Raw genomic sequence first — 12,159 nt, forward strand, 5'->3', positions numbered from 1 at the left:
TCAGTCTCCTATTTTCCAGGCTAAACCTACCCAGCTCCTTCAACTGTTCCTCATAAGGTTTGGTTTCCAGACCCTTGATCATCTTGGTTGCCCTCCTCTGCACATGTTCCAGCTTGTCAACATCCTCCTTAAATTTGGTGCCCAGAACTGGACACAGTATTCGAGGTGTGGTCTGACCAAGGCAGAATGGAGTGGGACTAGTACTTCCCTTCATCTGAACACTACCTCTGTTGATGCAGCCTAGAATTGTGATGGCTTCTTTTGCTGCTGCATCATGCTGTTGACTCACATTAAATTTATGATCCCTAGGTCATTTTCACGTGTACTGCTAGCAAGCCAGGTGTCCCGTCTTATATTAGTGCAGCTTGTTCTTCCTGCCTAAGTGCAGAACCTTTCATTTGTCTTTATTGAAATTCGCTTTGTTAGTTTGGGCCCAGTTCTCCAATCTGTTATAAGGTCATTTGAATCACAATTCTGTATTCTGCAGAATTAGCTACCCCTCCCAGCTTGGTGTCCTCTGCAGATTTGATTAGCATCCCCTCAATTCCTTAGTCCTAGTCATTGTTAATAAAGACACTGAACAACAATGAGCCCAGGACAGAACCCTGCAGCACCCTTCCTGTCCCTGTTCTTCAGGATGACGAGGAAGCACTAATGAGAACTCTTTGGATTCAGTCAGTCAACCAGATACAAATTCACCTCACAGTTACCTCATTCAACCCACATTTTATCAGCATGCTCGCAAGAATATCATGGGGAACTTTGTCAACACTCTTACTGAAATCAAGATACACTATGTCCACAGCGTTCCTCTGATCCATCAAGCTTGTGACTCTCATCAAATAAATGTGATTCATCTAGCATGACTTGTTTTGAGAAACCCATGCAAAATCTTAGTAATCACTGCATTCTTTTCTACATGCTCACAGACCAACTGTTGAATTATCTGTTATAGGACCTTTCCTGGTATCATTGTCAAGCTCACCGGTCGGTAGTTTTGTTTTGTTTAGTCGTGCCCGACTCTTCGTGATCCCATGGACCAGAGCACACCAGGCCCTCCTGTCTTCCACTGCCTCCCGCAGTTTTGTCAAACTCATGCTGGTAGCTTCAAGAACACTGTCCAACCATCTCGTCCTCTGCCGTCCCCTTCTCCTTGTGCCCTCCATCTTTCCCAGCATCAGGGTCTTTTCCAGGGAGTCTTCTCTTCTCATGAGGTGGCCAAAGTATTGGAGTCTCAGCTTCAGGATCTGTCCTTCCAGTGAGCACTCAGGGCTGATTTCCTTCAGAATGGATAGGTTTGATCTTCTTGGTCTGTAGTTACCCCATTTTTGAAGATGGAGACATTTGCCTTCCTCCACTCTGTAGGGACCTCACCTGTTCTCCAAGATTTCTCAAAGATCATAAACAAAGGCTCTGAATTTACATCCGCAATCTCCTTTAGTTCCCTTGGGTGCAACTCATCAGGCCTTGGAGATTTGAAATCAATTGAAGTACCTAGGTGTTCTCTTACTACCTCTTTTCCTATCTTGGGCTGCAGCTCTCTACTTGCATCATTTATTCTGTTATCACCTGGTTGGGCATCACTTTCCTTTTGGGTGAAGACAGAGGCAAAGTAGGTACTGAGTAGTTCCGCCTTCTCTTTGTCACCCAGTAGCATTTCTCCACCTTCCCTACGTAGAGGACCTACAATTTGCTTCTTTTCCTCTGGCTTCAGACATAGCAGAATAAACATTCATCATCATCATCATCATCATCATCATCATCATCATCATCATCTCTCTCACAAGCCTGAGCTCATTCTGAGCTTTAGCCAGCCTGACCTTCACCCTGCAACTGTTGGCTACTCTTGTTTACCCCTCCTTTGTGATTGCCCAATTCTTCCATTTCTTAACTCTCAGCTCATCTGTAAGCTCCTTGTGCAACCACACTGCTTTCCTTAGATTCCTCCCACTTTTCTTTCTTGTTGGTATTGTCTGCATTTGGGCCTTCAATATTTCTCCGTTTAGAAACTCCTATCCATCTTGGTCTCCCTTCTCTTTGAGTATTTCTGACCATGGGATCTCACCCAGTAGCTCCTTCAGCTTTTCGAAACTGGTCTTCTTAAAGTCCAGAGTGCATGTCCAACTACACTCAACTTTCCCTTGCCTCTGTATCATGAAACCCAAGAGGACATGATCACTTCCTCCCAAGTTTCCCAGTACTTCCACTTTGTTGATCAGTTCCTTCCTGTTGGTGAGGACCGGGTCTATCTAGAACAGATGATCCCTTTGTTGCTTCTTCCACCTTCTGGGAAATGAAATTGTCAGTGAGGCAATGGAGGAATTTGTTGAATCTTTCATTTGTGGCAGAATTTGAGTTCCAACAGATATCAGGGAAGTTGAAGTCTCCCATGACTACTATCTCTCTCTAGTTCTGTATTGCATTAGGTGCCTTCCTTGTGAGGTGTGATAGTGAGGTCCAGTGGGCCTGGCTGATGACAGCCCTATTAACTGAATGCATGACTGGAAATATTCCCCTTTGGTACATACAGCAAACCAACTCAGGTGGCTTGTAGAATAGCAAGTTTGAACCTGCACAAGGCAAACAAACTCAGTGAAGCACTCGGATCCAGGTGGCAATCCCAAGTCCAATAGCAACATGGCACTGCCTTGCAAGACTGATTTAGCTGCCAATTTAGCTTATTCCTCCATTGCATGGGGTTGGGCTAGATGACCCTTTGGGGCCCTTCCAACCCTACAGTTCTGTGATTCATCAAAGTGGTTTTTGCTCACGGTGAATAATAAAATGATATTGGCTGTTCTCTCTCCTCCTCCTGTCTCTTCCCCCACCCCACCCTGCCAATATCACATATTCTCGACTGTTCAGAAAGATATTGGGAGCAGGCTCATGCCCGCCTTCAACACCCCATCTAAGATTCCATTTTCGGATGTCAACATTGGTCGGGGCACAGCGCATCCTCCTCGCTGGACATCGGATAGCACCGTAGCAGAGGTGACCAGCATCCAGCTGGAGTTCAGGGAGCTTTCGCGCCTTACTGGGGAAGAGAAATTTCAGGTATAGCTGTTGGTGAGCTCTTCTCTCCTTCCTTTTCTGATGGCATGCAGAGGGGGACCGTTGGCCATCTAGTCCCACCCCCTTCCATCTCTTGCCAGAAAATGGGAATGTCAATCCATGCCATCCTGACTTTTGTAGGCCAGAAGTGGGAATAAATAGCTTCTGGGACATATATCATTCCTGTGCTATATAGACCCGGGCACTTAAGCTAAGACACCCAGAATGGAACAGGTGGGAGGGAGGGGTTGGAGAGACAATTGTCTGATATGATCCCAACGATTCCAAACCACCCCCAGTACTTCCAGTAACCAATGCAGCAGGATTTAAGGTTCTATTAAAATGCAGTGTAAAGTAGTTTCTCTTTTGGCAGGGTAATAGTTACTGCTTATGCCAGGAAAATAAATGAGCATGGAGAACAGGCTTGTCCATGCCTATTAGCTCAGCTAGCAAATGCAGGCCTTCTTGTTTAGATCTGGTATACCTCTAACTATTGGATTCTGAGAACGGGCAACCGGAGGCAACTGTTGCCTAGGAAGTCTTGCGGCCACTGAGAGAGAGGCACTTGGCTGGCCACTATTGGAAGCAAGGTGCTGGGCTGCATGGATACTTGGCCTGGTCCAGCAAGGCTGTTCTTGCATTTTTGCTTGCCTCTGAGAAATCAAAATTTGAAATTCAGTCCATCTGTTTTTATACTTTTCCCTGGGGGGGTGGGGGTTGTGCAAGCGTACAAATGAGTCTCCCTTGTTTGTACATGTAGAAAGCAGTGGATGGGGTGATGAAACATGTCCACACCCTTGCTGGCAAGAACGACGGCTTGGTGCCTATGTTCATCAACACCAACAGTGGGCAGTTTACCCACTTGGGGGTCTATACTCTTGGAGCCCGAGCAGACAGCTACTATGAGTACCTGCTCAAGCAATGGATCCAGGGAGGGAAGAAAGAAAATGAGTAAGTCCTTTTTACTTTCCCCCATCGCCTCCTTTCTTTTTTTTAAACTCTAAATTACATTGAACCTTGCTGGAAGTGGGGAATAGGTGGGCATCAAGGGGCCTGTTGAAGATCTGTGCCCTCTGTATGGAGGCAGACTATTCAGTGACCTGGATGGAAATGCAACAGCATGTTGGAAATCTGTCCACTCCCCCAGGCATTTCATAATCCTCCTAAACCAGACTTCCCTAGCTTAGTGCCCTTCAGATGCTTTGGACTACAGCTCCCATCACTCCCAGCCAGCATGACTGTATGATGCTAGAGCTGGTGGTAGTGCAGCTGGGGCTGATGGGAGTTGTGGTCCAAAGCATCTGGAAGGGTGCCAGTTTGCATAAGGCTGTCTTAAACTAAAAAAAAAAAAATCTGTTCTGGAAAAGCCTTTTTGCTCTATGACCTGTGACAGTTCATTCACAGATTGACACACACAAGGTAAATGTGAATGTCACACAGGCTGGAAGTGTGAAAGAGCTCTGGGTGGTATCTTGTCTGCCTCTGCTGACAGCAGGCACAGTGCTTAAAAAACCAAGCCCTCCTGATGTGTGTGTGTGTTTATAATTGTCAGGCTTTTGGAAGATTACGTGAAGGGTGTCGAGGGGGTGAAGATGCACCTTCTCCGGAAATCGCAACCAAGGAGACTGACTTTTGTTGGTGAACTTGCTCATGGCCGCTTCAGCGCTAAAATGGTGGGCTTGCTTTCTATGGCTGGGAGAGCTATTTGTTAACATTGTTTTCTCTTGACCGCTCTGTTCTGTAAAGAGGTCCGATTCTTTTTTCCATTTTGCTCCTCCCTGAACCACCAGACTTAACCCGTTTTTATCTGTAAGGGTGTCCTGGTCTTTGACTTTGTAAAAGGCTTGCACCTCTCCTCCTTTTTCATGAAAGTTAGGCAGCAATCCTGTACATCCTTTCTTGACTGTGATCTCCACTGAATACAGTGGGATACAGTTCTGAGTGTATGTGGACTGCTAGCCAAATTTTTCCTTTCTATTCCCCAAACAAAATCTTAATTCCACTGGATAAAACGAGCCGAATTTGTCAATGCACTATCACATTTTGGTGGGTACCCTCTTAGTGTTGTAGATCTGTCTTTTTCTGGGCTCTGGGGCACCTCACAAACTTTTCACCGGTTGATTCAAAGAGTAGCTCCCATGAAAACGGTTGGGCTTTTACTCCTCAGTCGTCCATTGCACAGCCACAGGGAACTGCCGGCTGTGTCCTAGGGTACAATCTTCAGCTCATGTCTGGCAGCATTCTTCCTCTTCCCTCCCTATCCTCGTTTCATTCTGGGTTGTCTCTATTAAGATCATAAGCCTTTATTTTTAATTTCTACCCCCAAGTGCACTGTCAGGAAAGCAGTATACATAGTAAAAAAAAAACCCACCTTGAAATGCAGGGACCCGGTCGACCTGTCCGTTACCCCATCCAAATGGAGCACGTGCCCAAGAACCCTTTTCAACATCCTCTGGTTCTGTATCAGGGCTCCTTGCAGATAGATTGCCAGAGAAGTCCCCCCACCCCAGCATAGACTTTGAAAACTCATAGAGAGATTTGGTTCTTCCTTAACTCTTTCCATGTGTTTCCTGAGCAGGATCACCTGGTCTGCTTCTTGCCCGGAGCCCTGGCTCTTGGTGCCCACAATGGGCTCCCCGCGGACCACATGGCCTTGGCAGTGGAGCTGGCAGAAACCTGCTACCAGATGTATGCGCAAGTGGAGACGGGCCTGAGCCCAGAGATTGTCCACTTCAACATGCATGCACAAAAGGACCGGAAGGATGTGGAGATAAAGGTGAGCAACTCAGCAGGTGTGGGGTGTTCCATCTGTCCTTCTTACAACTGTATTACTCCGATATTGGGTTTTTTTTTGGGGGGGGTGGTCTAAAACTGAGAGGTTCTGCTTTATTAAAGACCATCTAGAGAGAAGATACAGTGGACGCTCGGGTTGCAAACGTGATCTGTGTGGGAGGTGCGTTCGCAACCTGCAGTGTTCACAACAGCTCCTCTTCCTCTGCTAGTGACATGAGAGTCCCAGTTTGTAGCTTTGGGTCTCTTAGCAACTGTGCAACTTCATGGTAAGTACCAGTGAGAGGACCTTTGGAAGAGTCTTCCCTGTGCAGCTTGCCTGGCACCATCTTTGTGGTGTTTTAACACCATGAGAAACTTTCTATTCAACTGGGGCCTATTAAATGGCTAGCTGGTGTCACCCGGGCCTTGTGATTCTTGGCTCCATGTCGGGTGCAAGTGAGTTTTGCTTTTGTGGTTTCCTGACTTCTTTGCATTCATGTTGTTTTCTTATTTATTAAAAGACCAGCTAAGAGAACAATGTTATGAGACAACAAATGCAATAAAATGTATAACTTAAGAAAATAAATAAGCAAGCTACTAGCTTTTGTGTGCTACAAGCACCTATTAGGGATGTATACTCTGGCATGCATATATACATTTTAAAAACAGACGTGCTCAGTGGGTATATTGCAAACATTTTGGATCAAGAAAAGTAAGGATTATGGTAAAATGGAGGAAGGAGAGGCCAGTACACACACACACATACACACACCCCTCAGGGCTGAGGGATATGGGGCTACAAAGGGCCTCTTTCTTCTTCTATAATTCTTTATTTGTTTCCCCTACCCCAGGCAGCGGACAGGCACAATCTTCTGCGCCCTGAGACAGTGGAGAGCCTTTTCTACCTGTATCGATTCACTGGTGATAAGAAGTACCAGGATTGGGGCTGGGAGATACTGCAGAGCTTCAATAAATACACACGGGTAAAGCGGATCTCTGGGGTGCGCTTTGGAAGCTCTTGGGCAGCCTTGGTCCATATCTTCACATGATGCACAGCTGATTTGTGGAATTTGCTGCCACAAAATGTGAAGGCCTTGAGCTTAATTAACTTTAGAGGGGGGGGTGTGCATGAGAAATCCAGTGGCTATTAGTCCTAGTGGCTAAATGAAGCCTCCATGTTCAGAAGCAGCATAGCTCTGAAGACCACTTGCTGAGGAGCAACAGCAGGGGAAACCCGTTGTCTTTATGCCCTGCTTGAGGACTTTACCTAGAGGCAACTGGCTGACCCCTGTTGGAAGCAAGTGGCTGGCCTTGGTGTGTTCTTTGGTATGATCCAGTAGGGATGCTCTTAAGGTGCTTGTTTTTAAAGATTATCATCTCACTTTTCCAGCTTGTGTTAGCTGTCCAGGCCAGCCTCTGCCAACCTGGTGTCCTTCAGACGTTTTGGGCTGCGACTCCCATCAGCCTCCAGCACAATGAGTTGTAGTTTGGAACACCTGGAGGACACCAGGTTGAAGAAGGCTGGCTTAGAACATTCAAGGCAGTCATATGCATGACACCAGGCAATGCAGGAAAGACGACATTCTTGGAGGCGGTCCTCCTGTGCACAACCCTCCCCCACTTTTCCTCATGACGTAGAAAACATGGGATTTGGAAACCTAACGTGGAGGGGGTGGGGAATGGCTGGTGCAGATGTGTGTGTCATTACACTTGCCAAGCAATAACCAAATGGCTCTAGGCAGGGAGCAGTTCCATGCTCAGGTTTGTTTTCTTGGGATCCTTCTGCGCAGGTCCCCACTGGTGGCTACACGTCCATCAACAACGTCCAGAGCACCAGCAACCCAGAGCCAAGAGACAAGATGGAAAGCTTTTTCCTCGGGGAAACACTCAAGTATCTTTTCTTGCTCTTCTCTGACGATGTGGACTTGATAAACCTCGATAAGTATGTCTTCAACACAGAAGCTCACCCTCTTCCAATTTGGCCATCAGCATAAAATGAAAGATGAGGCACCAACCATTCCCGGTCTTGATCGTGTCCCAGCTTGTTGGGGTCTGAAGGGAGGTGTGCAGAGTTTTGTGGGTTCATTTTTTTGCTGGCAGCACGTCAGAAAGGTTTACGGAAGGGAAGCTCCAGACATACACCCCCTCCCCCCACCACACTACCCTTGCGTCTTATCTCTCCGTCCACAAAGACTTGGTTGGGCAAGCAATGAAGTGCAATGCTGAATCCTGCCTGGAGCACGAGACATTTGAGAGGAGAAACAGGGATCACATTTATTTGACCTGGTGAGATCCACCAAGCCTTAGATTTCGTATTGGTGTCCGAATGAACGTCCTGGTGAGAGGAGACTCATTTGGGAACGCCAAGCTGCTCTCACTTTACAGCATCGTTCCACTGTATGAGCCTGTGCCATGTCTGTATGGTAGAGGGAACAGAAAGAGATAGGCATCCTCATCCCAGATTTAGAATCCTTGTTGCTGGTGCAGTTTGCTGATTTTCCACTTACATTCCAAGCCAGAGGGCTCTACCGCTGGCCACACACAAAAAAGCTGACCCTTTTTAGCAGTGTTACCAGTGGCAACATCTTCATGGCACTCTGAATAATCTTGTGATGCTCGTACCGTTGTGAACTGTGGGGCAGCTTAAGCGCAGAGGCTGCTGGTTTGGGTGGAGGGTTGTGTACACTTCTAGGTGTGTCACTCTATATATTTCTTAACTTATCTGCATAAATGCAGGAAGACAATGTGAAAAAGAAATTTTACATTCTAAAAAAAAAAGGGTTATCTGTGCAGAAGTTTATATATGTATAGTTAATGTTTCAGCTCAGGTATTCCAACTGAAAGCTGCTTCCTGAAGCTCCAGGAGTCCTGAATAAATGTGCGAGGTTGTTGCCATTTCCTCCCGTGGATTGGAACCCATGCCTGAAATAAGCAGGCTTGCTGTTCTTTCCTTCGCTGTGTGCTGGCTCAGCTGGGCCTTTGCTGGAAAAGAGGGTTCTTGTTTGGTGTACACAGCTAGAAAGCAGTTGCTTCCAGGGTCCAGTTTCTATGGTGAAGTCAAAGAGAATGGTAATGATTGTGACTGTTAGGAAATGGGTTAGCACAGAGGGTGTATTGATTTGTATTGATTCTCCTGAAACAGTAGGCTTGATAAGAAAATGCTGTGGTGGCTTTTTAAATACAGGTCAAGGAGTAAACCTAATGTATTAAGTGCAAATGTATTAAATAACCTAATGGGGTTTTGAGGTCTTGAAAGCTCTTGCTAAGGGGAAAGCTTAGTTTGAGGCAGTAGGGGGCTCTTTGGCAGTATTCTGGCTCTGACGCTCCTGCTTCCTGTTCTTCGTCTTGCTGGCCACCTCCAGGGTTAGCTCAGGGTGGTGAAGGGCCTTGTGCAATAACCTGAGTTTGGGTCAACTAAGGAGCGGGGGCATTTCTCCTTTTCCTGGGTCTGTTGCATGTGCTACCCTTTCATTTGCCCTTCCTATGGCTTCGTGTGGAATTCAGGGTATATGTTTCAGAAATGTCTTGTCTGTAGTTCTCTTTTTTTCTTTTTGCCTATGCTTGCACAGCACCACCTCTCCCTTATAGTTTGTTAGCCATTATTTCTTCCATCTCCTCCTGCTTCCACTGAATCCCAAACTCCAGAAGAGGAATCCCAGACTGGAGGGGTGGAGAGGGTGCTGGAGACCATCCTCTCTAGTTTGGGGGCTGACCAGTCACCCAGCAATTTTCATTGCCTGCCGTGGAATTCCCAGCCTCTGTTGCTTCCTGCTTTTCTCAGTAGTACGTTCTGTCAGGCCTGTCTTGTAACCGCTTAGTTGCTGTTTTTGAGCTGGAACAAATTATTTAAATATCAAGGGTAACAAATTAGTGGGAAGATGCCCTGTGGCTTCCACGTCGGAATGAATAAGAGAGCAGAGCTTGGACTGGCACGAGAATTTCCTGCAATGAATTATGTTCTTGGTAGATCCTACTTGTCTTTTATTTTTTAGAATTGTGACAGAATTTCAGAGTGTATTTTGCGAGCTGTATCAAATCTGGCACATACGGTGTTGGTGGTGGACTCTCTTTGCCCAGAACAAGAGCTGAACAACAACAACTTGTCATAAGACTTTCCAATTAAAAAGCAAGTTTTCAGAGACTGAGGTTTGAGTGCTGACTTAATAGCTGGAGCAACGCACTGGACAAGACCCTGCGGGTGGTGATCCAGTTCAAGTCTCACCACTGCTAGTTATAGTCTCAGCCTCAAGCTTCCCTGCAAAAGTGCATGGATTGCAGCAGCCCTACCTTGCAGGATGGTGGTTAGGCTCTCAGAGATAAAAAGTGCAATATAATTGCTAAGGATTAATAATTCCAAATTTTGCTGCTGTAACCATGGATTTTCAGAGGAAGGCACTGGATGCCAGTTGTTTTACACGAAGCCTGTCTTCCCGGTTGTAGGGCAGTGTCTCCTGAGTGGCAGCAGAAAAGCAGCCACAAGCCACATGACCCTGCCTGCCCTGGGCAGTACTGGAACATTCGTCCAAGAAAGATTTATGTGTGCGTGTTTGTGTGTGTCATTTATAAGACTGTGGTGTTCCTGTTCCCCACTCTCCTCACCCAAGTGCACCCTGGAATTTAAAAGCCATACTCTAAAGCTGAACAGTTGCCCCATCTTGGGAAGGCCAACGCTTAAACTTTGCACTGGGGCCTTCTACACCCAAGGGAAAAGGGGGCATGAGTGGGTGTAGGGGCTGGAGGCGAGTGCTTTCCCTAGGAAGGAGGCAGAAGCTGGTAGACAGGTGATGATGTATCCCTTGGTAACATGCAGCTAGCCAGGCACAAGGTGGAGTCTTTTTGGCACTGAGCAACCTACTGTGCTGGAACACGCTCTCTAACTCCTGGGCCCCCACCCAGAGACTAACAGCAGAACAAATGAGCTGCACCTGCAGAATGTGGCTTTTGTTGGTGCAGAATCCTGAATTCTCACTCCCCTCACATGCAGAATATTCACAGCTCTCCACAAAAGCCAAATCCTCTTCATTCTCTCTTCTTTCAAAGCACTTCCAAAAAAGAAAAAGAAAACCTGTATTGTCATTTTTCTTGCTCTGCAGTGCCACAGGTCTGCAGACATTCCGTGTTTGATCTTCCATGGTTATGTGTAGGCAGGTGGGTTATGGGTACAGTGTTGTGAATAGGAACATGTCTTACTGTGAAATGCTGCCTATGAAGATTGCCAGTTCTTTCTCCAATGTCTTAAAGGAGGGGAAACAGGAGTTTCCCATCCTCTTCCTCCGAGCAACAGAAACAACAACCAGGAGTCTAGTTGGCAACTTGCTGCAAAGTGATGGGAAGCGAAGGCCAGATCTTCCAACCACCAAACCTCATGCCTAGATGCTGAGTTGCTGCTGCGTTTACTCCTCCGTTTGGTACAGGAGCTGCAGGGTGGAGGAGCTTCCAAGGCTTAGCCTATTCCCTTTCCCCATGCAGCTGCTCTAAAGCTGACTGCCTTCCTTCTCTTCCCCTGCCAAAGAAGAAAAAAGAATGAAGCCTTGCTGTGTTTGTTATCTGGTCCACCATATTTGTTACATAGATGAGCCCATCCCATTGTGAATGTGCAAATGATTTTTGGTGTACTTCACCTTTTTAAGAGGTGGAAGAAATATATCTTAAATAAGATTTAAATAAAAAATCCCATTGTATTTAGTCAAGCTAATCCACAGAATTCTATTCCACTTTAATAAACTTGTAATTTATTTTGAGACGCTGTTTTTTTCTGTGTTCTGGTTTACTGCTTATGCATCCTCACACCCTCCGGGCTGCTCAGCACCTGACTTTGCTTGATCTTGCACTGAACTAAACGGGGCACGGGTGCCACATTTCAGTCAAGCTGCAGGCAGTGACCAAAACAAACAAACTCATTGACACTAGTGGTCCGCAGAACAGCTAGAGAGCAATGCCCATCCATGTGTTCCTTTAAGGCTGACTGGGAACACCCTTGGGGGGGGCGTAGCTCTGTCGCAGGACACCTGCTTTACATGCAGAAGTCCCCAGGTGCAACCCTTGGTGTCTCCAGTTAAAAGGAGCAGGGGGCAGGTAACGGGCCCGAGATGGGGGGGAACAACTGAGTACTGGGCTAGACAGGCCAACGCTCTGACTTGGTGTGCGGGAGCCTGAGCTTATTCCAAGTGATTTCAACGAGAGGGTAGAATAATCAACATACTTGCCTCCAACACTTGGGATTGGTTATAAGCTCCAATAAGACACAGGCTGTTCTTCTTGTTCTCAGCAATGGCAATTTGCCTGCTTTGAAACAACACAGGAGACGAGTGAGCTTGAAAGCCTCAGCTAGCGGGA

At 46.7% G+C, this 12,159-nt stretch overlaps 1 protein-coding gene across 3 annotated transcripts in view; it reads left to right on the forward strand.

Annotated features, from left to right (window-relative positions):
* MAN1B1 (mannosidase alpha class 1B member 1) overlaps positions 1-11,564 on the forward strand; it is a 28,188-nt gene extending 16,624 nt beyond the window's left edge. For 2 of the 3 annotated variants that reach the window (XM_083597304.1, XM_083597305.1), the window contains exons 8-13: positions 2,866-3,054; positions 3,812-4,002; positions 4,604-4,724; positions 5,630-5,827; positions 6,675-6,806; positions 7,614-11,564. In XM_083597304.1, coding sequence (XP_083453430.1) covers positions 2,866-3,054; positions 3,812-4,002; positions 4,604-4,724; positions 5,630-5,827; positions 6,675-6,806; positions 7,614-7,817 — 1,035 coding nt within the window. In that variant the 3' untranslated portion in view covers positions 7,818-11,564. The remainder of the gene's footprint in view (positions 1-2,865; positions 3,055-3,811; positions 4,003-4,603; positions 4,725-5,629; positions 5,828-6,674; positions 6,807-7,613) is intronic. The other variant, XM_083597306.1, reaches the window with a different exon arrangement.
* The last annotated feature ends 595 nt before the right edge of the window (positions 11,565-12,159 follow it).

The sequence above is a fragment of the Podarcis filfolensis genome (genome assembly GCF_964270895.1).
Source record: "Podarcis filfolensis genome assembly, chromosome: Z".
NCBI lineage: Eukaryota > Metazoa > Chordata > Lepidosauria > Squamata > Lacertidae > Podarcis > Podarcis filfolensis.